The sequence below is a fragment of the Botryllus schlosseri genome, chromosome 15, assembly GCF_051294905.1.
Source record: "Botryllus schlosseri isolate E-star chromosome 15, Bs_hap1, whole genome shotgun sequence".
In the NCBI taxonomy this organism is placed as follows: domain Eukaryota; kingdom Metazoa; phylum Chordata; class Ascidiacea; order Stolidobranchia; family Styelidae; genus Botryllus; species Botryllus schlosseri.
Genome location: NC_137250.1, coordinates 21,979,009 through 22,006,701, shown reverse-complemented (window position 1 = coordinate 22,006,701; position 27,693 = coordinate 21,979,009). Strand labels below are relative to the sequence as shown.

The 27,693-nt window shown below is 39.4% G+C and overlaps 1 protein-coding gene across 7 annotated transcripts in view; it reads right to left on the bottom strand.

The window, feature by feature from the left end:
• Positions 1-27,693, bottom strand: part of LOC145458130 (F-actin-uncapping protein LRRC16A-like) — a 76,394-nt gene that overhangs the window by 35,520 nt on the left and 13,181 nt on the right. For 5 of the 7 annotated variants that reach the window (XM_080336468.1, XM_080336470.1, XM_080336473.1 and 2 more), the window contains 22 exons: positions 26,485-26,650; positions 26,143-26,216; positions 25,490-25,565; positions 25,075-25,163; positions 23,972-24,144; positions 23,743-23,861; positions 23,381-23,458; positions 22,740-22,816; positions 21,877-21,930; positions 20,579-20,608; positions 20,014-20,053; positions 19,352-19,422; positions 19,053-19,125; positions 18,804-18,926; positions 17,725-17,838; positions 17,192-17,295; positions 16,606-16,743; positions 14,493-14,701; positions 13,579-13,691; positions 2,650-2,769; positions 1,848-1,904; positions 763-875 (listed from right to left, as the gene is read on the bottom strand). In XM_080336468.1, coding sequence (XP_080192594.1) covers positions 763-875; positions 1,848-1,904; positions 2,650-2,769; positions 13,579-13,691; positions 14,493-14,701; positions 16,606-16,743; positions 17,192-17,295; positions 17,725-17,838; positions 18,804-18,926; positions 19,053-19,125; positions 19,352-19,422; positions 20,014-20,053; positions 20,579-20,608; positions 21,877-21,930; positions 22,740-22,816; positions 23,381-23,458; positions 23,743-23,861; positions 23,972-24,144; positions 25,075-25,163; positions 25,490-25,565; positions 26,143-26,216; positions 26,485-26,650 — 2,211 coding nt within the window. The remainder of the gene's footprint in view (positions 1-762; positions 876-1,847; positions 1,905-2,649; positions 2,770-13,578; positions 13,692-14,492; positions 14,702-16,605; positions 16,744-17,191; positions 17,296-17,724; positions 17,839-18,803; positions 18,927-19,052; positions 19,126-19,351; positions 19,423-20,013; positions 20,054-20,578; positions 20,609-21,876; positions 21,931-22,739; positions 22,817-23,380; positions 23,459-23,742; positions 23,862-23,971; positions 24,145-25,074; positions 25,164-25,489; positions 25,566-26,142; positions 26,217-26,484; positions 26,651-27,693) is intronic. The other 2 variants (XM_080336469.1, XM_080336471.1) reach the window with 2 other exon arrangements.

Below are 27,693 nucleotides of genomic sequence, written 5' to 3'. Positions count from 1 at the left end.
CATCATCCCTACTGACAGCCTAACAATTTAATGGGGTCGACACAAAGATTTTGAAATTTTATTGCTTTATTTTTCAATTGTAAATTCAAAATTTTCTACTGCAAGAATCTCGCTTCTACTGGTTGGGATTGAGCCAAAGTTGGTGTGCAGCGTTTTTTTTTAACCAACCAAACAATATTATGAAGTAGCTAGTGAAATCTGAAGGAAAATAATTTTTTAACAGGCCTAATGGACAAGCAATGGCACCGATTCGCAAATGCCACACACCTTGCAAGCTAGATCTTAAAATGAAAGGGAAATCGTATCGTTAAGAGAGTTAACGAAAGTGATGTAAATAATGAATAGGCTAACCCCTAAATTGATAACGAGGAGCTTAAACAGGTTTTTAGACATAATCACATACCCTTTACAATTTGGGTATTGAAGAATAAAATGTAGTTTTGGAATAACTTGGCATAACTTTTATTTTAATTGTATGTTATTATTCGCCATTGCGTGCGGTTCTTATGACGATGTCACTGACGCAAACTTATTCCCAAACTATTTCGACTTTTTAAAACCTAATGTGTAAAAATAAGCAGGTTTGCCAAAAAAATTGTTCCAATGGAATCTCAGGTTCGAATGGGCTATTGTTCAAGGCAATTAAAAAACGTAAAATTACTTCATTATTTACAGCTATGATGAACGAAAACAGTCCTAAACGAAACACAGAAGATCAAAAACATCATAGATCTGATGTGACTCTAGCTCAATATCTCGTACCTGATTTTATTGACGATTTCTTTGCTGGCTTCTGGTACGACCCTAGTCTCGACAAAGTCCTTCGGAAACTGGCTCTTCGCGGCGGCCTTTTCTCCCACGTCCCGGCTAATATCCTGAAAAACATATTCCAATAACCACATGCGCCATACGAACAGACGAGCATACCGATGTTCGGGGTATCAATTAGTCCCCGACAGATATGGGATTTTTCGAGCCGATTTATAAAAGATATGGCGTCTAGCTGACGGCACATTTCCAAAACCTCGGGGCGTTTAATTCAACAGCCTTGGTTCCATTCCAATCAGTAGCGGCATTGCTACAAGAGAAGAAAGTTTCTTTTATTATTATATTAAAATTGAATAAATTTTTTACAAAATTTTCTGTTCACCCCATGAAATTGTTAGGTTGTCTATTGAAACGATACTCGCCAAATCTGGCCCAATTCCTAACCAGTAGAAGTGGAGTTATTGTAGTCGAGAAATTTGGATTCGAATAAAACAGTAACCTGGCCACCGTAAATACTATTTTGTTAAAATCCAAATTTTTCGACTGCAATAACTCCGCTTCCACTGGTTGGAATTGAGACAGACTTGGTGAGCATCGTTTCTATATACAACCTAACAATTTCATGGGGTGTACAGTGAATTTTGAAATTTTTTCTATTTATTTTTATAATATTATTAAAAAAAACTTATTCTCTTGTAGCAACGCGGCTACTGGTCGGAATTGAACCAAATTTGGAATTTTATCAAGTAACCAGTACAATTTGAGAGAAACAGTCATTTTTGAACACCCGTTATGGACATGAAATATACTGGGAAGGATGCGTCTTGACACCCGTAAATGCTACCAGAAATAGATCAATATTTAAAGTCTAGCCGTCACAGATTACAGTTCTCTTGACTCCCGTTCACCTATCATGGCCGTTAACGATATTTCTTCGGAAGTGCGATATCGATTCGATATGATCGGCGAACCAATAAGCTTTAATTGATTTCGTTATTTCATGAAGCAAGTATAAGATAATTTTGCGGTTATGAAGTCACTGTGTCGTATGCTGAAATGTGAGCGACCGTGTTACTTACCTGGAAAATGTGCGGGCATTGCGATTCCGCGCTCTTGGTCATCGCGTTGACAGTGTTCTGAAAAACAACAACCATCGTATAGGAATAAATACGCGATGTCGCCGACTCTCCTGTTAAAGGTTGCTTTACGAGTGTCTCGGTGCCAAGACTGCACACTCGGACTAGTGTAGACCAGACATGGGGTGATTACTTCATGAATGCAATCGATTGCGATTACGATTACTTCTGAATCACGCCATTACGATTACGATTACAGCAAAATCAGGAAGTAGTCGATTACGATTACGATCACATTGGAAAAGTAATCACGATAACATTCATTTTGCTTATTAGAACTAATTCTAGTCTAATTTGGAAAGAAAATTGCGCAGCAACAATTCTAATTCTAGTCTAATTTGGAAAGGATACTGTGTAGCTGTAATTCTAATTCTAGTCTAATTTGGAAAGAAAATTGTGTAGCTTCTAGTTCTAATCTAATTTGGAAAGAATATTTTGTAGCCATAATTCTAATTCTAATCTAATTAGGAAAGGAAATTGTGTAGCTATAATTCTAATTTTAATATAATTTGTAAAATCTGAAAATATTCTTGTTATCCACGGTAGTTTCTGCGAATTCGGAACTATAATCTAATTGGTAAAAACTGTGTAGCTGTAATTCCAGCTCTAACCTAATTTGAAAAATTCGAAAATTTTTTAGCTGTCCGACTCGGGCGGTATAGGCCGAGTCAGGGCTCTGTGCAATGACGACGTAAAATATCGGGGTTTCGTATTGACAACTATATTTCATTCCCGACAGACACACCTTCACATGCTGCTGGACCACGGCGTCCATGTCTCGCGCCAGCTCGGTAAGTTTCAATTTCAAACTGCTGTGATCTCCCGCCGTCATGTCCATTCCCAGCCCGTAGATATCCGACAGTAGCTGAAAGAGATGAGGCAAATTGAGTTTGAGTTTGCAAAATTCATTAATGCTTGAGATATGAAACTTTTAAAATCAGGATCTAAGGATCTATGGATCAAATACAGCTGTTTAGAAGGGTCGAAACTCGAAAATGAGAATATTTATTTCATAATTGCAATTCGATGATAAAGTTTTGTCGCGTGTAATGCCTGATTTAATAGCAGTCTTTGGTTGGTGAATGTTTTAGCATTATAGGCATACTATTATGCAGTACTAGAAAAAATACGAGAAAGATTAAAAATTATATTTAAAAGCCTAAAATATTAAATAAATATCAAAATCTTGTTGCATTAAACTTTGCCAAATGCTTTTAATCAATTGTTTATCCTGTAAGCATTATCCGCAATCATCAGCCTTTAGTTAAGCTATATTATTGAATAATTCGGCATGTTTTAGGTTGTCTCTTGTGACATCTCAAATCATGTGTTATGCTAGGGTTACCAAATTTTGAGAACCGTAAAGGAGGACAAATTTCACGGGCCGCAAAAGTTACTATAGCGGACGAGATAACTCGGGTGATTTTCAAATTTACACCGCTGATGTCATTGTGGCGACTAAAATAAGGTCATTTTTCTGACTCGACTCCCGAAAATACCCGTCTCTCGTTAATTCGGCCCACGTTTAGCGTAATTCGTCGTCTTTATTGGTATTGCAAGCTAAAAAGGAGGATATTTCTTGAAAAAGAAGGACGTATGGTAACCCCTAATTATGCTACAGCTGCATTACCAGTTATTCGGCGAATCAATTGCATTTTAGCATTCTCTGATAATTATATCGTCGCGAAATATCAAAACAATTGCAAAGTATTCAGCAGGCAAAATTTTTTTGAAAATTTAGGTTCCGCTGCTATATAGTGCAATATAAACGCGTGCTTTGCTACCAAACACGTTGAACGCACCTCACACACGTAATCCGCGAACATGTGAAACAATGAAAAGACATCCTTTTCCGGCGGCATATTGGCAAATCACGTTTCTAAGCAACCGCTATCTTATAAAGCAAAAACAATTTCCAAGATAAGCACCACACGGCCCGAAACTGTATGAATTCCCGTTTCATGAAATATTCAACCTAATCGACCTCTGGATTATTTCGCTTAATCCATAACGCGTTACGGAGAGTTCGAAGTGAACTCCTACAAATTTACAATTGTACAATTATGCATACAGTGTCAAGCTTGAAGCTAAGTATCATTATCATGGTAATATATTATCGTTTGATACACGAAATCACGTAGTATTGATGAGGTAACTGAACTATACAGCGGACATGTACGCACAATAGTACGTTTATACATTTATGGCATAATTGTGCTATATGAACTCGACGCTCCACAGACATCGTTTTTAAGAATTGAATGTGACGGATTTATCGAAGGAATGGGTCACATGGTAACGATGTACGCAATTATACATGAAGTGTCAAGCTTTCAACCGCGTTTCATTAAGGTAATATGTAATGAACGTTTCGTACACGACGCACTTGCGAAGCATTGATGATGTAACTTGGTCGTAAATGTACATTTGTACAATTACACGTTTATGGCATCATTAACTATACCTATAACTATATAACTATACGAACTGAATGATCCACAGAAGAAACGCATTTTCTCAAGCTTTTCTCAAGCATTCTCATTCACTGTGCTTTAACCGCTGGCTAATCTCCGACTGTAGCTAATATCTTAGTATCTGACTGGAAATGAGAACCACACACCTTGTATACACATTACTGACATTCGATTAAACATGCAATCTACTTTGGCTGTGTGATGAGATGGCGGTCATGACCCACGAGATATTGACGGAAATACGCGACTGTTGTTAACATTGACGCGATCGTGTTATTGTGCGTTTCGACATACAGTTAGGCGGTGCATCACGGGATTAGAAAGATGTGGCCGGCGTGAACTAGCAGAGGGATGCTGATCAGCCACTAACAAGGTTTACTGGCTCGGATAAATGATATCATAATTACAACTGAAGAACTGAAAATGATAGTTTGTGTTCAGACCTGTACAATTACGTACAAACTACTGGATTTCGAAATGCGCAACTAGAACTAGAGATTACCAGTGAACTCGGCCTTCGGTTAACTCCGCCTTCGGTTAACTCCGCCTATGGTGAATTTGTTAATAAAAATGATTATAAACGTTGGGAATTGTATTAATTAATAATTATTAATAGTGAATTGGTGGTGTTGGACATGTCGTATGGATTTTATTCCCACTGGGGGGCGGTATCGTATGTCGGACGTATGATAATGTTATATTAGGCACATGGAGCTGTGTAATGTTGATGAAGAGTGCAGAACCTCAAGGATCAGACTCTCAAACGGAAAAACCACATTGCAGATGGTAAAATCGGTGTATCCCAAGATTAGGGTTGGGGGATATGATCCCAACCGTAACGCTAATCCATATCCGACCCGAATATCCCCCTCTCCTCTCCCAACGCTAATATCCCCCACCTCTAACCCTAATATCCCTCTTCCCCAATCCTAATATCTCTCTCCCCCAACGCCCCAACCCTAATATCCCACTCCAATCCTAACCCTCCCCTAACCTGAATGTCCCACACATCCAACCCTAATCTTGGGTTACCCTGACCCCTACCCGAACCATAACCCAATCCTAAGCCCCGCCAACCCTAATATCCTTATTCCCTAACCCTAATATCCCTCTTCCCCAACCCTAATATATATCTCTCCCCAACCCTAATATCCCCCTCCAATCCTAACCCTTCCCCAACCCGAATGTCCCACACCTCCAACCCTAATCTTGGGATACCCTGACCCCTACCCGAACCATAACTCAACCATAAGCCCCTCCAACCCTGATATTGCTATTTCCCAACCCTAATACCCCTCTTCCCCAACCCTAATATCCCCCTCTAACCCTATTCCTCCCCCAACCCTAATATCCCTAAACATAAGACCCTCAAACCCTAATCGTGGTATACACCGAATTCACCACGTGCGATTAGGTTTTTCCGTCTAGATTCTGATCATTGACGTTCTACAGTCTTGATCAACGTTACACACTTCTCACTTACACTATAGATAACTAACCTCCGTAGGTTAGTTATCTATACTTACACAGCTCCATGTGCCGAATATAACATTTCGAACGTCCGACATTCGATACCGCCCCCCAGTGGGAATAAAATTCATACGACATGTCCACCACCACCAATCCAACATTTATATAAATTAAACATTCAATAATTAATACAGTTTCCAACGTTCATAATATTTTTTATTAACAAAGTCACCGAAGGCCGAGTTCACCATGGGCCGAGTTCGTCATGGGCCGAGTTCAATGGGCCGAGTTCACTGGTCACCGAACTCGAACTAACGACCTTTAAAAATCCGCGACCAGCTATAGATTCAATTTCACAGCAACTCATTCATTTTGATTTTCTCGGATTCGGATGTTTCCGACATGAACATCAGCACAAGTTTGAAATGGGCGGGGTTTCGACCCCAAAACCCACCCCTGGCTACACCGGTGTTTGTAGTGATGACTCTGGGGCAGCGATGGCTGGAAGAACATCGCACAACAGAACGCCGGTATCAAGATTCGCGCCAAACGACGACACGTGCGTTCTAGCTGTTCGACATTTTTTAAATACGCGATTAGAACTAGAGGTACTCACATTTCAAAATCCGCAACTAGAGCTATAGACCAAGAGCTGGTAAAAAGCAGTAGCTGGTTTACTGTCAACTAACCAGATTGATGGTTTGTATAAGTGTGTTTGTGTGTCATGTAACTCCGCTACGATGTCGCATATTTCGGGATCGAATTACAGATACCGGAACCTTCAGTACACAGCCGTACCGCGTCTTAACCCGTCGTGACGGTTTCGATCTGTTGACCGTCGTATTCCATTCACGCGAGCACTGCAATCTAACTGCATTTAGCAACGGAAATTTTAATATGACACTTGTGACCAGACAGACACCAGACATTTTTAGCATGTAACGCGATGCGGTAGGAAAAAATACTTAACGATTGCGAGACCGCATGCATCACCGGTGAGAATCAGACAAGGTAATGCTAGTTGCGTAATTAGTTGGGGTGTTCAAACATGACTTTTTTTTCTCAAATTCTACTGGCTACTTGATAAAATTGTTAGGTTACCTAATTCAAGGCTACATACCAAATTTGGTTCAATTTCAACCAGTAGCCGCATTGGCTCAACTCCAATCAGTGGAAACGGAGTTATTGCCCTCGAAAAATTTGGATTTGATACGAAATAGCATTTACGGTGGGCACAACTACAAGTAAAGAATTGGTCACCGTAAATACTATTTTATTGATAATCCGAGTTTTTCGACGGCAATAACTCCGCTTCCACTGGTTGGAATTGAACCAGATTTTGGGAGCATCGTTTCTATAGACAACCTAACACTTTCATGGAGTGAACAGAAATTTTTGAGTATTTAATTTTATGTAATAAATAGAAACTTTTTTCTCCTGTAGCAATGCGGCTACTGGCTGGAATTGAACCAAACTTGTTGCGTAGGCTTAAATTAGGTAACCTAACAATTTTATCAAGTAGCCAGTACAATTTGAGAAAAATAGTCATTTTCGGACACCCCTGCTGTGCAGCGAGTTTGGCTCGTTTCGCACTATAAGAGTGCCGTTATAGCATCTTCAGGAAAAACCAGAAATTAGATTAAAATTAAAGTGAGAGCATAGAAGTATTTCACCAATTTCGCTCTATCAGTCTCGTTAGAAACCCAGAATTTTCTACTCATCCAAGTCTGCATATGCATAATAATATCTACCGTCGAATCGACAAGCTATTTCTCCCTTGTCCAACGCCGCGAAATTAACCTACTATACGTCGTGACACCGCGTTGTCGGATTCGGACTTTCCCGATAAAGCGATTCTTCACTACAAGGTGACAGCCGACGGAACGAAACCGGCGGGATCGCAGTGACGCGTAGTATCTTTGTGGAATCTAGTACTGGAATTATACGACCCTTGCCAGTTGCCAATAAGAGTTACTTTATCAACGAAAATTATACTTTCGATACTATGTTCCATTGCGGAAGGCTGTAAACCTGGTTTGGTCATCATACTGCGACGACGTCATAATGAGCGACACTCGGACACTAGACTTGACGCCTTGACATCGAAGCATGATATAAAGCAGGTACGGGCAACATACGGCTCGCAGAGAGTTTCTATTATGAAAGTATTGACAAATTCTATGCGTCACATCACAGAATGAATCCAGGTTTGCCAACCTGAGAAAGATGGACATGAAACTATTTACTCTGTTCGGGTGTATCACGTCTGCTATGCCAGCAACAGAAACGACTTCACAACAGCACACAGAGATCGTTACCAGCAGTGTTCACAAAGTCGGTCTTTCAGCCAATCAGTAGCTTATTATTTCCGGGTTGAACCAATCCAGATCATTAGCTTCTGTTTGCCCGCCCACTTCGTCGATGCCCCGCCCACTCGCTGACGGCTACTTTCAAACGCATTTAGACAAATCTTAGCGGCTTTCCTGCGAGCTTCTTTCAGGCCCAGGCCCATTATTATATTTTGAACAACCCTAATGAACATCAACAAGAAAAAGCCGCGTTCCAATCTGACTGATGTTCACACGCAATCTTTACAAAGGGTTACTACATACGGAATGCAGCCAGAGTTCAAATAATTTGTTGACGACTTCGACCGACCACGGATGTCATAATGACTTCAACAGCTACTGTTAATAAATTCGTCAAATACTGTTTTTGGTCTCTATGCTTCAATCTTAAAGTTTACATTAAATACGATTTATTTCTTGTGTAGGTTGATAAATACGCGGTCAATGTATATTGTATATATTCTGTAATCCGGCCCGCCAAGTACTTCATTTTCCCATATCCGTCCCGACGACGGGAGAAGTTGCCCGCGATAGATCCAGCGTAATGAGCATATACAATACATCACGCAAAATACATTGCGAACACAAACTGACCACTCATAAGGTCAGCGCGCAAACACTGACTAGTTCAAACCATCATGTTCTCCGCGTAATGAACCGAACGACCTATTTCTAGGTGCTTCCCCGAACGCAACAATCCAAATACAGAGACACCGTCGACTATCAAAAATTCTCAACAAGTCCGAAATCAACACGCGGCCGTATTGACGCTAGCAAGCTGACAGCTGACTACAGTCGGGGCTACGCCAAATCTGGCGCGTATTTCGCAACACACGTTGTTTTACCGAAGTCGAATCAAACCGTTATTGAACAACGGAGAGCAGCCGCATAAATTGCGTAGCTTCGTTGCCAACGGAATGGTTCGAATCAGTTAACTGTTCAATCACGAAAAATATTTGTATGGCCGTTGATCACGGCAGCGATAAGCAGGATTTGGCTAATGCTGCGAAATGAAACCTAATCTTTGAATGTGCGAAGCAATCGGAAGCAATCGGACGTATGAATGGCGCGATTAAAAAATCATTCTATGATACGCGGCGCGCAGTCAAACATTTGTTGACCTCGATATTGGCGAGCGAACTTACAAAGGGCGCTGTGAGTAAAGTCTCAGCTTGGCGTGATATAATTTGCCTTGGCTTTCATACAGAACAAATAAAAATCTATAATTCGTTACGAACATTCAACGAAATCGCGAATTTCTCAGCATAAAGTTTCGGGAGGCTAAGATATTTTTAATGCGGCGATTGCCCTGTCATTGGCTGCATTTAAAAACGCCAGCATGGCACACTTGCAGTTAAATCCAGTTTTCGATAAATTATACTGCGACTACACATATGATAGACCAGACCAAGGTTACAAATTGAAATATCATTTCGTGAGATCCCGGCATCCTCGAAACGCTGAAATTATTCTAAAAACCGCAGAAACCGCTACGGTGTAGTAGTGAACCAACTATATCCACAAGCTACGTCCATAACAGAGTTAATAGTAATATCAAAGGCTGCCCGACATTTGGGAATGCGACACTTTATCATGTAATTTTACGACCACGAAACTAACCCTTCTAACTAAACCCTAAATGCGTATACTCACTTCTCGGCTAAATCTCGCCTCAAATAGTGATATCGCACTGGAATCAAAGCTATTTCATTATACCAGACTTGGACACCGATATAATTATGGAATCTAGATGATTCTAGATATCTAATATGAATAATTAGAGCGAATGCCGGTAATATGATTACATAATCTAATTTGTCAAATGCTCATTTCAAATGTATCATAATTTCTTGGTTTCAAGAAAATGCTACAGCAGAACTATATATACAGTAGTGCCAAACGAACCAAGATTGCTGTACATATATTTGTGATTCTCCCGCTTGTGACAATGGCCTCTGAATACATACAAACTAACCTTGTCATTTGTTGTGTTTCTTGCCGACTCGAAATTTGATTCAAGTTTAAAGTTTTTGGGAATTCAGAATTCTAATTCTAATCAAAAAGTGTCGCTATAATTCTGATTCTAATCTTTTTCGGAAAAACAGAAAACTTTCCAGCTTGTCCAGCTATGCACGGCGCATCATCCCTACCTCTTACGTGCGACATGGTACCGGCGGGAACAGAATTCTCACTCGCGCGTGAGATAACTCTAGACTAGACTGCCACCAAAATCAAAACACGCCTTGCAGTTACACTTCTCAGGAGGCGGTTACGTCACCGCGAGCTCTATATCTAGTTACGGCCGCGATAAGCAAACTCGCAAAACTTTAGAATATCGGCTTTGTGCTCAGTGTGGGAGCAACTGTGAAGGCGGTTATCTATGGCGAGTAATATCCACCTTCTCACGCCAGACAGGGCGGTTATTGTGTCATTAAAGTCATCATACCGCACCCACTCCAAATCTAAAGTGCCCGATATTGGAAGAGCTATCCAATCGATTACGTAGCGAAGCCACGCGATTTCAACAGCAGCGTATACCAGACTTCTAGTTGTCTACTGTGAGCGGTTATCTAATTCTAATCTTATTTGTGACATTTTTCTACGCTCTAATTTCAATTCGAATCTAATTTCAGGCTCCTCTGGAAATGCTACAAAACTGTATAGTGCGAAACGCGCCAATCTTGGTTTACTGACATTTGCTATTCTCGTGTTCATGATAACGCGCTCTGATTTGATACGAACTGAAGTTAATTCAATTTCCCAAGTTTTGCGAATTCGGTAATGGTAATTCTAATCTACTTCGGAAAAAACTGTATAGCTATACGGTAATTTTAATTCTAATCTAAACTAGAAAAGCTGACAATTAGATTAGAATTGGAACGACAGTTTTATTTTATCATAGTTCATTCATAAGCGCGAGAATGGCGAACGTCTGTGCAGCAAGCTTGGCTGGTTTCGCACTATACCAGTGGTTCCCAACCTTTTTCGACCCATCGCCCCCTTTTCAAGGTCAACACCGATCATCGCCCCCCAAATTTTGTGCACCGATAATTGGGCATACAGACTGTAATCACCGGCGGGTTGACTAAAAAAAAAAAAAAAAAAAAGGTCATCTTTCACCGCTCAGAGCTGAAAGTAACGTTTTTTCGCTCCGCATTGCTAGGTGGATGACTAAAAAAAAAAAAAAAAAAAAAAAAAAAAGGTCAGCCGTTTTACGCGTCATCGCCCCCCTATCGCCCCCTTCGCTATTTTCGCCCCCCGTCGCCCCCTTTGTCCATTTTCGCCCCCCTGTCGCCCCCTTCGTCATTTTCGCCCCCCTAGATCGCCAAATCGCCCCCTGGGGGGCGATATCGCCCACGTTGGGAACCACTGCACTATACAGTTCTGTAGCATTTTCAGGAAAAGCAGATATTGGAATACAGTTTCAAGTGAGAGCGTAGAAGCATTTCACATATTAGATTAGAATTTGATTACCAGCATTTCGGCTTGACAGTCTAATTACACAGCTAGAACTATATATTTGTCGAATTCTGAAACGCGGGCGGTGGCTGTATTTTCGTACACGCCCGCTCATAACTGCGTATCTATCCTGCAAATGCATCAGCAATCTGCGTCTCAAGCTATTCACAGCGCGTAGCCTACGGCGCTATCACCGCCACCTGATATCTGCGAAATTCATATTTTCGAAATCGCGCTACGCGAACTCTACAGCTATTTACTGCTGCGAGAAATATTATCATTTGTCGGGAGGTACTACGGTATCAGGCTAGCTCGAATCACAATCGGAACGCGGCGGCGCGTGTCGAAGCCGACAATGGCATCGTGGTATAAAAGGCGAGATTACGAGATCCACTTGACCTATGCGAGGCTGGTACAAGACTGCGCTGTGACGCATAGCTATTCGGGCACCGGTAGAGTGGCGGTATAGGCAAAAATCGCCGGATTACAGTGAAGACCATTGTAAATAATCGCGGGTCTCGAAAAATCCACAAATTCTTTATATTTCGCGGAGTATTGATGTGGTATTCGTATCAATAAGTTTAGGTTCATGGTCTTAGAACAGGGTGCGCCATCAACAGTGGCCCTATCCGACCGCAACAAGGTAACCACGAGGGTTGCTTATATTCTGTGATACGATTGTTGACATACAACGTTCTCTCCAATTCACTGCTAGTTGCTGACGATTACCCCTGGCGAGTGTCAGCCAAAAATATTCGGTTCATTTCAATATGAACACATTACCCAATTGTATATCGAAGTTCTGTACCTACAATAAGCTCATATAATTCGAAAAGCTTGCAAGCCAACTCTAGTCCGGTATAGCATCTCACAAGGAAGTCGGTTCGGCGTATTAGCGTCGAAATCGCTACTAACCTTTCGCACAGCGTATCGGTTGCCCAGCACTTATGCCGATATATAATACGCTAAAAGCTATATGGTAATATATGACGAAGTATGCTCTGGTAAAACGCCCGCCATTTCAATCGCTGCATCTAACCGAGATCGCAAGCTAATATCAAAGACATAACACACGTTTGAAAGATATAAGCTCCATAGGATAGGATATATATTCTGTACTGTAGAACAGCAATGACGCAACAAACGTTATATTCAACCGAATATTATATCGATATTAAAATAAACCCGAATATTGTACAGAACATTGTATATCAACAATCGAATCACAAAATATGATGTCGCCAACATGAAATTTTCATTAATAGGCGCGAAGAGAGCGCGTAAGTTCAATGTACTATTTTTAGACGGTACAAGAACCCCTTCTATAGACACAGACAGGCTTGGTTGACGTATTTTGATAAAAGTCAACTCCAAGGCACTCAAATAAAGACGTGAACGGCCTCTCCAGACAAGACGAAATTTGTCATCTCGATTATGTTTCGCGCATACAGGTTTATCCAACAGATGTTTGCCAATGACAGAATTTACGGCCTTTGCCTCTTCTAGATCAAGCTCCAGGGGACCAGTCAAGGGTGAGCTTTTCTCCGAGCGTGATGCGCGTGTTCTAATAAATATTTTGTGATACGATTGCTGATATGAAATGTTCTACCCAATTGTCTACCAGTTGCTGACGATTACCCCTAACGAGCTTCAACCGAAAATATACGGTTATTTCGATATGAATATACTATTCAGTTATATATTGAACTTCTTTACCTCCGAGAGCCTGTTCATATTTGCAAATATACTTGACCAATCTTTCCGTCAGACCCCATCAGGTATTCGCCGATAATCTCATTAAAATTCACAGCAATCAATATAATATCGATAAGTTTTTTAATGTTCCATATCCATTCTTAAGATTAAACTCATTAAATAAGTTGATGAGCCCATAGCATCAGAGCGTGATAATAATGAACTCACGTGTTTGGACATGTTGGCGTCTTTCACGAGTCCCTTGGCTTTGACCACGACCTCGGTACATGAGGTGGACTCTTCTAGAAGCTCCAAGGCTGTGACTGCGTTGTCCACTTTTTCTGAGGAGGCACAAAGCGTGATATTCAGTATCCTGTGCAGCTATAATTCTAATTCTGATCGAATTCGTAAGAATCTGAGCTATAATTCTAATTCTGGGCTAATCCGGACCGTGCAGCTATGATTCTAATCGAATTTGTAAGAAACTATCCAGCTATAATTCTAATACTAATCGAATTCGCAAGAAACTGTGCAGCTATAATTCTAATTCTAGTCTAATTTGGAAAGAACTACGCAGCCATAATTCCAATTCTAATCGAATTCGTAAGAAACTGTGTAGCCATAATTCAAATTCTAGTCTACTTTGGATAGAATTATGCAGCCATAATTCTAATTCTGAGCTAGTGCGGACTGTGCAGCTATAATTCTAATCGAATTCGCAAGACACCGCAGCTATAATTCTAATTCTAGTCTAAATTGGATAGAATTATGCAGCCATAATTCTAATCGAATTCGCAAGAAACTGTGTAGCTATAATTCTAATTCTAGTCTAATTTGGAAAGAACTATGCATCGATAATTCTAATCGAATTGGTAAGAAACTGTGCAGCTGTAGTTCTAAGTTTCATCCAAATTAGACTAGAATTAGAATTACAGCTGCACAGTTTCAAATTTTAGTCTGATTTGGAAGAAAAAAGTGTGTGGCTATACTCCTGATTCAAATCTATTTTTGAAGAAACTGTGTACCTGTAGTTATAATTCTACTTCTAATTTAATTACGAAAGCTGGAATTTGCCTATTTGAAACTCTGATTTCGAAGTGACCGTGCAAATGCATCGGGGTGCAGCACGAGGCTCTACTCACCAGCGACTTTATCCAACACTTCCTGGGCTGTGCTTGTGACGGCTTGCTGCAGTCGGAACTGTTGGTCGTTAGAATTCTTGTTCAGGTTAGAATTTCTCAGCAGCAAATCCTGGACCTTGCCGAGAGAAGCCTGCGTTCGCTCGGGCTGACTTTTCATAGCGACCACCGCGTCGGACACGGGGTAAGGCATGAAACGCAGGCTGTAGTTTCTGTGAGATCGGAGTCAAAAGATCGGGCATTTTTTTGACATATCAAAATAAGTCGAAATCTTAGCGTTAAGTCAAAAAATGTCATAATTGTTAACAAATTCAAAATTTTTTTGCAACCTGCATTTCGTTTATATCGTAGATTTTGCACCGTCGGTGAACTTATCATTTGACATTTTACAGCTTGTAGCCTACTTTATATGCCTACTGTTGCAGACTGCCCATTGTCTGCTCATTGTGAATCATAAACATTCAAATGACACAAATAGGTTGACATGGTGTTATGCTCAACGGACCGCAATGTCCTAACTGAAGCAAGAGTGCGTTGACATTGCATGGTTCTTATATCAAGAAGCGCATGATGTAAAATTGTGATGTAGACACCATTGTCAGAATAAAGCACGGTGTGTCACTAGCAGTGTACGCACAACTTCAGTGTTGCCAGCCAACAACTGCTGCTGTTGAACGTTCTTTCTCCGTTCTTGGCAAGCTACTTAGTAGGCACAGACGCTTTCTACCCGAGGCTACAGGAAAGTGTCTATCGTTGTAATACAACAAATGCCAATTGTTTCTACCATAATACGTGATGTAACTACTGGAATTTTTCATGGGAGCAGATTTCGGTAAAATAAAGTTTTTTCACGTAAAAATTTGTCAGTTTTTTCGGGCCAAACTACTTCGTGAGGACAGACAGTTCCCGCTAGAAATGCAGATAAGTAGTACATTTCTAACGTTATGTGGGAAACACCTAATTTGCATACGTTAGGTCAAATTTGGTCAAACATAAGTTTTTTTGAGGTAAAAAAAAATGTCAACATTTTGATTTTTTTAGGTCAAAATCTTCCGTTTTTTAGGTGAAAACAATCGCCTTAGATATCACCCATGATGGAATTAATTGCATGCGACTTTATAACCGCCACAATAACCCTAACCCTGTAATTAACCCTTATATTAGGGCTGTTCAAAATAACCTTTTTTTAAAATTTCACAAACTACCCCGTTAAATTGTTAAGTTGCCTGAAAAAATGATGCGGAACCAATTTGGCTCAATTCGAACCTGTAGAAGCGATGTTATTGATGTTCAAAATTGAGGACATCTAACCATAGTATTTACGGTCGGTAGATCTATAACAAATAATGAAAAATTTTGCCACCGTAAATACTATTTTTTCAATTCCAAAATTTTATACTACAAAAACTTCGCTTCTACTGGTTGGAATTGAACTAAATTCGTTGTGCATCGTAACCAGCACAATTTTTAAAAATTATTATTTGTTTTTTTCAAGTAAATTCGAAACCTTTTTCTTATATAGCCATGCCTCTATAGGTTGGAATTTAGCAAAATTGGTGTGCAACGTTTTTATTAGCCAGCCTAACAATTTTATCAAGAAAAATTTGAACGAAAAAGTAATTTTTGATCAGTCCTACCTCATATAAACGCTAACCCGACCCTAAATGTAACTTTAACCCACATGCTCAATTGTCGCAAGTGTTGTTCCAAAAACGTTGATTTTCAAATTTTTTTAAATTTTACTGGCTACTTCATAAAAGTGTTAGGTTGCCTAAAAAGACGCTGTACGTCAAAATTGGTTCAATTCAAACCTGTAAAAGCATTGCTATCAGATAAGAAAATTTAGGATTTGATAAATAAAAATATAAAAATTTCAAATTCTACCTCACTAAACGTTAGGTTTTCTAGAAAAACGATGTATATAAAATGTGGATCAATTCGAACCGGAGGAAGCGAAGTTATGTAGTAGAAAGTTCTGGAATTTAATAATACTATGTGACTAATTCTATAATAAATAATTAAACAATTTTCCACCGTAAATACTCCATATTTTTTTATTAAAAAAAAAAGTTATTTTTAAACAGCCCGATGTCCACAGACCCGTCAGATATCTTACTTTTCCAAGGCCGACGCGATCTCGTGCAGTCCGTTCGCGGAAATTAGGTTCCTGTCGATCTGCAGTACTTTCAGTTTGGAGTTGATCTGAAGAGCTTTGGCGAGAACGCGCGCCCCGGAATCGCCGATCAGGTTACCGCTGAAAAAAGGGATCGAATTACGAACATGCCCGAGTGCTAGACAGACTTTTACATTTTAAATATGATACAATTTCTCGTGTTCCGGACAATGCTACAGGAGAGCTGTATACAGTCCAGCTCGCTGCACAGACAGTATTTCGACTTGAATGAGAACATGAAATATTCGGGGCAGTGGCCGCAGTGGAACTGATACATAAACTTTGCAATTTCTAGTTTCCGCATATCCTTTACATTAGGACACAGAATCTTTTGAGCAGTGACTTGTTGGACACACATCCTGGTCCCTTTGAGGCCCTGGCTATGATACAGAGGACATGATGTTGCAGTAGCTTCAGTGCGCTTCACATTGCAAATATAAAATGTGTACTTCACGACCAATCAATTTCCCCGTCTGCTATTTTAAGCAACTCTCTGCTACCATTTACTGTCTCACCAACACCAACCCACCTTATGTCAAGCGTTGACAGCGATGTGTTGCTACCGAGACAGCCGAGAATGATGGTGGCCCATTCCTTCAACTTCGAATCGTTCAAATGCAACGACTCCAGACACTGTCGGACAAAAACATCGTACGTTTGAGGCAATTTAAATGTTGCACATTGCTAGCGCCGCGAGACCAGTCCTCGTTTTCGTTTTGGCAAGGAAATTACAGGAAATACACACCGAGATATTACATAAACATCATGTGCTGAAGAATTATGTATTTGGGAAATTCTTCAATTATTAATTTTAGAACCACCTACCGTAAATGCGATTATTTTAATTCCAAAATTTTGAACGCCAGCAACTTAACAAATTCATGGGGTTGACAGTAAAATTTCAAAAAAAGGATTTATTTTCTTCCAATCAATTTAACTTTATAAACTATAATAGCTTCGCTCTGCAGGCCGGAATGGATCCAAATTTGGTGTTCAGCGATTTTTCAGTCACTTTTGAAAATCCCCAATTTACGGTAATGTAAACAAGCGAAGTTCACCCACCGATCCCTCTTCCTGGACAAGTTCCACGATGCTGTCCATGACGGCACGCATATGCTTTGGCTTGATGCCGTTGAAGTTTTTTCCGATCTTCAACTCGCGAAGAGACTTGCTTTGCTAAACATAAAGAAATACATTCGGTATCATATACATCTTTCTACTGGACCTGAAGAAGCTTGGAGGTCCAGAATTACAGTAAACAATTGAATAATATATACATATCGAAATGAACCCCGATATTTCCAGCTGACACTCGTCAGGGTAATCGCCAGCAACTAGTAGAAAAAGAAAATTGTATATCAACAAACGTAACACAAAATGTGACGTCACTGGCATGGATGGTCAGGTTTATCTCAATACGAATATATTTTACCGCACTATATTCCACTGGCGCATGTGGATCGGGGTTGTGGTTGTATTTAGAATCTAGCGGATTTACACGACAAAAGCCATGGTGTTTACCCAAAAAACTATCCGAGTGAGAAAGTAATTGCACGAGAGATGGCCAATAACAAATAACTACGTTTTAGGAGTGGTCAAGTAGGTTTTACCTACTCGGACTACATACTCAAGTGACCGTGTTTATAGACTACTGCTACTGAACAGTTTTTTATGCTAAATTACTTGCTTTTTGCCCGTGGGATTTCGAATAATGGAATGTCGTTTTGGGTTGAGTGGGCATTACGTTTTTCCAGTCAAGTTCGAGTACAAATCACGGTGTTCACAATTCAGTATCGATTTTCAAGTCATGTCTAACCCGCTTTTTTACAACTCTTGGGTGATAGTGAATGCCTCGCGTCCATAATATACTAATTTTTCTCACTGTTAAGATGATTAATCTAACAGGAGAAAGGCCTCATAATAGATAAAGGCTATCAAAATATACCACTTGAATTTCGCGAGTCGTACGGCTTGGTCGAGTCATTCGCAATGACTCGTGCACAAGTCGAGTCAATACACAAATTGACTGGTGTCAGGTCATTTTTCATATGTCAGAAAATGACTCGAGTCAACGAAGAATTGCGACTCGAGTCAATACAGCCCTGCATGACGGTGAAACCGAACAGACTATCAATAATTACCTGAATCCATGGCAGTAGCTTCGCTAAATCTGCATCGAGTCCGTTATCAGTGAGGTCCAACGCCACAAGGTTAGTCAATTGACCCACAACCGCCCCAATAACTTGAGCGCCTTGACTCCGCAACTATTTGAGAAAGGAAAAGTTTAGATTAGGTCTCCTACACATAAAATAATGCGTATTTTAAAATTTGAAGTAAACAGCCAGCTTGAGCCTAAGAACATTATTACATACGGTAACTATGATGCTTACCTCTGCACAACTGAGATTCACGCTGACTTCTAACCCCTCCGTGAAATTCTGTCGGAGTCCATCCATGAGCTGTCTGAAATCGAAGCGCACCGGCTAATTTGATTGATAAATAAATTAAATACGATAAATAAACTTCTTCCTGATTCGGAATTCAGTTCAATTTTCAGGCTTTTGCAAATTCAGTAATTCCACTTCTAATTTAATTCGGAAAAATGTGTAGCCAAAAAATTATAATTCTCATCTGATTTGGAAAAGCTGACATTTCTGCATCACCAGATGGTCACTCACGAAATACTTACTTTACAGCTTCGTGGGATACTTTCATTCCGGATAAATCGATCTCGGCGAGTGCTTTCGTGGTCTTGAAATACTGCAGGGAAAAATTCAAATGATGTTATCACTGTTCAAGTGATCGATCAAAGCGTATATAATATAATGAATAGAAATATGATGTTGATGTATTTCTACTTTTTGACATATAACAACTGAAACGTTCAAAACTTGCTTCCGAGATTTCAAAGTCCGTGAAGAGATTACCAGTAAGGTTATCAGTAAGTAATTCTAACATGCTTAGAAGGCATATGTGGTTCAGTAACGTTTTTCAGTGTTACTCCTCTTATTTTTGAATAGTATTGCTATGTGTCCTTGGGGAGAAAGGGTGATTTGGATTATGACTGTACACGTCATTCCATTAAAAAGAAATGAAGTTGGCACAAACTAGCAGTGGGGACTGATCAGTCAAAAACAAAATCTACTGGTTATGGCAAATAAGATTATATTTGCAAAAAATGTCATTGCTCTGTTATTATAATCTCCCGAGATGAAAGATATTCATAACTGTGCGCTTAACCAACATAATGCCGTAGATTACTAACTCATGTTTCAGTAAGGCTTTATGTAAACACGGATTATGATGTAATCTATTGCAGACCTAGAGCGTCACCACTAACGAAAATCTTACCTCTTGGAATGTATTAGGCAACGCATTGTCCTTGTTCTTTCTATGAAAATAACGCAGTACTTTAGCACACTACACATCTATTATTACACCGATTGGCAACTACGCTTCATCATGATATCATTTCACAAATATCTCGTAAAGAACACAAGCCCATGCACACAAAAATAACATTTACAGTTGCGCATCCACGAGCACCACTGTCGAATTGGCTTGACAACACTCGATAATGTAGCACATCGTACCAATGAAATAGGCCTGGTCACAGGAAGGCTAACCATGCATGGAATTTTGCTGAAAAAACAGCAATTACTGTGATATTCTATCATGCATGTACATATTAGCATTCACGAACACTCCGACTAGGAATATACAAGTAGATGACCATATATTCCACATCACTCTACAAGAATTTACCAATGGTTCCGATACTCGTACTGCAAATACCGTAAGATAACATTACTGGAAAATGCAGCTTGGGTCATCATTGAGCATAAATCCAGAATCCTATAGCATTACTTCCAGAACATAAATATAATCAGGCAAAAGCAATATGAATACTATTTACTTCTGTCCGTTTGGAGCTTTTGAAGAGTTGCTGCATTGGATACAGAGGCAAACGAATTAGGTATCAACGTGCGCCGATTAGTTATTGTTGGATTGGGTAATGCCTGTGCTGAATTGCACCATTTCCTAGTTTGTTCAAGTTACGATGATTTAAAATTCACCAAAACAAAATAATTCCCAAGGTTAAAATTTGATGCATTGTATTAATGATGCTCGCTACTGACGAGGGCTAGTCGAAATTGTTTTAATGCATAAATCAACAATATGAAGTTGCTGTTAGCGCATAATTGTGTTGCATATAATAAGAAACACAATAGCATTCAATGCAACTACATTGCTGACACGCTATACATAATACCAAAACTACAGATTATAAAATAGTATTTCACAGCGTTTTTGCACAAATGATATCTGAATAGTGTAAGAAAATTGAGCTTAAGCACTAGATTCTTCTCAATCATTTCAATTTTTGACGCTGGTGAGGTCATACTTGGTCTTATGATGGTTGATATATAAAGTTTTTTTTGAAATCTCCACTAGCCGCTGACGATTAGCCCCTGACACCCATAAATATTCAGGTTTACGAATGTTAATCAATTATATTTTTCGTTGAATAGGATATTCATATTCATATCGAAATGAACCAGAATATTTTCGGCAGACACTTGTCAGGGGTAATCGTCAGCAACGGGTAGAGAATTGGGAAGAACTTTTTTAAGCAACAATCGTATCTCAAAATATGACGTCACCGCCAACAAAGTCTGCGCCAACAGGAGTTTGTGTACCATCTAAAAATAGTGCATCGAGCTTAAGCGCTCTCTTGGCCCTGATTATTAGAAATTCCATGTCGGTGATGTCATACTTTGTGATATGACGTTTGCTATACAATGTTTTTTCCAATTCTGTTCTAGCTGTTGACGATTACCCCTGACGAGTGTCAGCCAAGAATATTCGGGATCATTTCAACATGAAAATACTGTTCAACTGAATATTGAAGTCCTGTACCGCCAAGAAGCTCGTCATATATTTTTCGTACTAGCAGTAGGTATTTCGACACAATTCATACATGTACCAGTCTACCAGTTCAGCAAAAGCTTCTCTAACAGACCCAACATGATCAGTCACATGGCTACAAATCTACGTCATACACAACAGATTCGTCATTTTAACACTATCTGTAATGAATGACCTCATTTCCAATAGAAATTAGTCATTGCTATGAGAAAACATGACTGTGTAACAAACGATTGCGGTAAACTCAAAGTCCAAAAGCGCATGCAGCAAGCAATAACAGACAACCTGTTGCCGGTGTATTCGTCTTCGATATAATGGGGCGGCCGTGCAGATATTCCCCTGATTGTGGCAAGACCAAATAGATTTGATTACAAGAGAAAATGCACGCGAAATGCAAGCACAAGGAATAGCGGATAGTGAATTACAGTCACCATGCAACAGTCTACAAGTGATTATCATGGAATCGGGAGATCAAGATTAGAGTCAGACCAATGCTATCGGATTTTGGTACTAGCACCTTCACCGATAACCCCAAATATTCGGGCGAAATTCGAAAGATATGGCAGCTAGCTTGAGGCGTACTTACAAGACTTTGGGTAATATATTTGAACAGCTTTACAGACATTGCTATGCTTGGCCAGAAACTAGAAAAGTTGCACCTAGACAGACTTAGACAACTGAATAATTCTCATTTTCTAATTAGAGTGAAATGCCATTAGACATCAAGCTGAAAATTTTCTGGTTCTCCAAGTCTGTTTCCAGGTGGGCCGATGGAATAAAAATCCTAAGATTTCGTCACTCGGTTCGCTTTTTAAGGTTTTTCACGAAAAAACAGATGGCCACTGGTAAATTTAGCGCTTTTAAGCAGACCATTTCCATTTCAATGCCGCGTCATTATAATAAGTTAATAGTGCAAATATTATTAATAAATTATTTTCATCGGTCACGCTCAATTCAGAAATATCCACGCCTAAAGACATGCTGGGTGACAGAATGTGAAAGTGTGCGGCAGATATTTTGCAATTTCAGAGGGAAAATAGTCAAGAAATCGAGCAAACGATGGGATTGCAGCAGAGAAAACACAATCAATGGAAGGAAATTGAGAAAACGGTGCATTAATCAATAGTCGACCTTTGGCGAGAACTTACTTTCCGTAAAAGAAATTCCTTGATATGTTTATGGTCTTCAACTTCTCCAAGCATCCTTTTGACATTGCACTGATATACTGCAAAATATGCATTAGAATCAAAGTGAATAAGCGTTAGGGTTGTTCAAAAATAACTTATTTCTTCAAATTTTACAGGATATTCGTTAAACTGCTGGCAAAAAAGAAAACGCTGCACACCAAAATCGGCTCAATTCCAAGATACAGAAGCGGAGCGATTAGAGTTAGGAAATTTTTGGTATTTAGGAGCAAAGTTATCATGGCACAAAATTTTCCATTTAAAAAAAATGGTAGGCTTGTTACAGTGGGAAACTCTTTAAATATTAATTATAGAACCAACCACTGACCACTTTACATACTACTAATTCAAATCCAAAATTTTGAACACTTCGCTTCTAGCGGTTGGAATTGAGCCAATTTCATGGGGTTGCCAGTAACATTTGAAAAGTTTTTAATTTTTGTCAAGCTTCTACAGATTTACTTCTATATCTTGGAATTGGGTCAAATGTGGTGCGCGGCATTTTTTAGCCAACCTAACAATTTCACCGAACACCCGGTAAAATTAGAGGAAGAAACCATTTTTGAACAATCCTACCAAGCGTACACAAATAAAACGATTCTTACAATCTCCACCGCGCAATCAGTGCCAGACATATCCAAGTGTTCGAGGTTGTTCGGTGTTGAAAGGTAACTGTACAGGCCCTGAAAGCGAAGTAATCATTAGACTGATGATAAGTATTCAATTCAAATGTAAGGAAATCCTAGTAGCATTCACTGATACCAGATTCGAGTCAATCCAGTTCCCACGCAGCATATAAGATAGCTAGAGACACACTCGCACCATGTACAAACGGCTCTGACACTGACATTATGTATTCTCGCAAAGCTACATGTAGAAAATTGCATATTTCCGAAAATTGAGACAGTGCCAATCTGGAATCGTAAAACTATCGCATTTGATTTACAATGCAAGCCAAATGACTTACGCCTGCCTCGTCGCCCTTGATGGAGTTATCGGAGAGTGACAAAGAGGTCAAAGATCTTGTGATGATGGGACTTGAGCGTAGAGCCTGACACAAACCACTGACTCCTTTAGCTGTTAACCCTGCGAACATTTATTGGTGTCAGTAACAAGTTTCAAACATTGCATGGCCCTTATCAGAAAAATCCAAAACATTACTACTGAGACTAACGTTCAAAGCAAATTAGATTCACCTGAACGGTCAAATTTCAACGCCCTCAAGCCTCCGCCTTGCCTGAGGCTGGGGAGGGATCCGCTGAGATGCATCATAGCGCGGTCTTCCAAAGGGTTATTGCTCAGATCCAAGTTTTGGACATGGCTTTCTTTGTTCTCTAGGAGTTCCTGCGACAGGCGGAAGGCCGTCTCTCTGAAAAAAATGCAGAATAGCTTGCATATGCACTAGGGCTCTTTAAAAATGACTTTTTTTTCTCAAATCGCGCTGGCTTCTTGATACAATTGTTAGGTTACTCAATTCAAGCCTACATACCAAATTTGGTTCAATTCCAACCAGTGGAAGCGGAGTTATCGTCGTCGAAAAATTTGGATTCTCAATAAAATAGTATTTACGGTGACCAATTCTTCAATTATTTATTATAAGTGTGCCCACCGAAAATACTATTTTATTCAAATCCAAATTTTTCGACGGCAATAACTCTGCTTCCACTGGCTGAAATTGAGCCAGATTTGGTGAACATCGTTTCTATAGGCCACCTAACCCTGTCATGGGGTGAACAGAAAATTTTGAAATTTTTGTTTACTTCTTTTTGTATAATAGATAAAAACTTTCTTCTCCTGTAGCAAGGCGGCTACTGGCTGAAATGGAACCAAATTTGGTGTGCAGGCTTCAATTAGGTAACCTAACAATTTTATCAAGTAGCCAGTACAATTTGAGAAAAACAGTCATCTTTGAACACCCCTAGTGTACAATGTACTTGTATGTACATGCATTATACAAACTACCAAGCTAGTTAGTTGACAGTCAACTACCTACCGGTTTGTTGAGTACTGGTAGTTGTAGCTCTAGTTGGGGATACTGAAAAGTGAGTAGTTCTAGTTTCAGTTATGGTTGCGACTTTTGGAACACCAGTAGTTTGTAGAAGTCTGAGTGCCAGTCTTGAAAATTTAAAAAGGTGACCCGGACTACCTCTGGTCCGACAGTTGATTTAGACTTCCGACACCATCAGATATGAAATTTACTGCAGTCGCGACTGAGTGAAATGACAAATGGTCACAAATAGCTTACTTTTGACTACAGCGATTTACTACCATACTAAACTACCATTTCAGAGCAACTCACCCTTTGAGCCCAACGCCGTCGAGCACAAGACTCTTCAAATGGGCCGAAGTTTTTACAACTTTCAATATGACATCAAACACATCATTGGACTGAAAAAGATGATAGAAAATGATGCCCTTTTTCAGTAAAGTAATAATCTTGCGTTAAAATTCATCAAAGCATAAATATAAATTACGATATTATCGCCTATTGTTAGCATAGTTCAATAGTTGGGAATTACAGTGTGATCACTCCAAATTTAACACGTGTCATTCCCATAAACAATAATATCATTATTCGTACATTCACACATGCTATAACTTTGTAATTACATAAATTTACTGCAAAGGCATACTGAACGCGGCTGAAGACTATCAACACCTTGCATTTACTTGAACTCATCTGCCTCTGAAATTGCATACGGAAAAGGTCTTACCAATTTCATGTTTCTTATGGTCAAGCCCTCGAACCATCTGTTGTACATCAGCACAGCAATAATTGGCATGTAGTCTCTGCAGATACATAGTTGCAGAGGTCATAAATTGGAACCCAGTAAACCAGCCTATGGTCGGTCCAGTCATAAGTCATTACAGGCAAAGGACCAGCATTCGTTCTCAATAATGCGATAAGACAGAGAAAGATTGTGTAGGTACATTATTATAATATATGTAGAATAGATATTCCTAGCACTACCAACATATCTTTATGAATTGCAGATTGATATCTTTACAGCCTGGGGAATATTGGCAAGAGGGTTTCAGATCTTGTATTAAAATATTCAAAGTTCTAGCAAACACCCTCATTGAGGTTCTTAGCAAGTTACACAACATATCTAGAGATTTCAGGGAACAGGGAAAAGTGCTTTAATATGACAAAAGTGGTGCTGTGATATTGCTGTTTTCACACATAAAATAAAATCATCAGTCATCCATCACCATAATACATGGGCTATCAATAATCTATTATAACAGGATACACGCAGAAAGCACTTGGTAAATATTTGACCAAAATGATAACAGCTGATTCATTCGCAATTGTCAATAACTAGTCTCCGAGAATCTCAATAAAATCATGAAAATTATAAGTTACTTGAGGTCCGGAAGATCGAAATCTTTCAAATTCAGCTCCTTGCAATTCTGAGACAAGTATATCGTGTCCACATCCTGAATTCAACAATCATTTTAAGTCCTTTAGATCAGCAAAGCAACATCGACTTGAAAAGCTTCTAGGAGGTACAGAACTTCAATATACAATTGAGTAGTATATTCATATTGAAATGAGCCCATATATTGTCGGTCGACAATTACCCCTGACGAGTGTCAGCCGAAAATATTCGGGTTCATTTCAATATCAATATACTAATCATTAATACCAATTTGACACAACAAATTCAAAGAAAATTAAGCCTACTGATAAAGATATTCTTCTTACCCAGCCAACTTCTTCGCGAACTGGCAAGCCCATGTGATTGCACATACATTGGTACATTTCGGAGAAATTACCGCAGGGCCCCGATTCGGACAAGTCGGCCTGGTTGAGCATGGCTTGAATGACCTTCTGCCGGTCCAGAGGTTCCAAGGACGCTTTCACAATTTTCCTGAGCACGCAAATTCGCACATGATAAATATACAATTGAGCATTTCCGGGTTAATTTAAATATATTATTTAATATTATATTGAAGTTCTGTACCTCCGAGCATCTCGTCAAATATTTCAAGTAATTAGGAGCTGAAACACTATAAATTGATACTATACTGTGCAATAGTAAAATTAAGGCTTCAGAGCTTGAACTGAGTCAAATTTGCTATGCATTGTTTTTGAACACGAATGGACATTTTCATGGGTTGGCCAGTGAAATTTGAAAAAAAAAATCAAAATTTTCAAAGTCCAATAACTTCACTTCTACTAGTTGAAATTGAGCCAAATTTGGTGTGCAACTGTTTTTTTACCAGCGTAACAATTTTAGCTAGCAGCCACGTAAATCTGAAAAAACAAAAATTTATAACAACACTAATAGACATTCAGTCTCATCCAAACTAATTTATATCATTCAGCAAGAAACATGCGACTCCAGATTCACAGTCAATTACGATGATCTGAAGATGAACTATTGGCGAGGAAATAACTTAAACGGCGTTGCTGGAGATGACACATTCCTTCATAAACAAATAAACTGCATAGCTTAGAATGAGTAATTTCTTGACAGCTTAGATGAGTCCTTCGGATTACAGACAGATGTATTAGAAGATATGGGGTTGAGCGGGTACATATTTATCATTCATAAAATAAGATATGAATTTGAATAGGATACTAAACATATAATCTGGACCTGTCCATGACAAAGATTTTACTCGATGGGGCTAGGTTGAGGGAAAAGACATAGCTAGCTTGGGCTAAGAAAAGTATCAGAGTGGATTCAGAATAGAGTATTTTGCTTCGAGTCAAGTCAAGCATCACTCATTTTGACGTCAGATGAGCATGGAGGATGTGAAACTTCAAATATGTACCTTTTGTGCTACCGGAACCACAAAATAATGATGCCAGCTCTACACGACAAAGACTATTGGAATATTTTAGACCAGGAGTCGCCAACTCAAAATGAGTATCGGTCCACTTTTCAAATTTCGTAGAGGCCGTGGG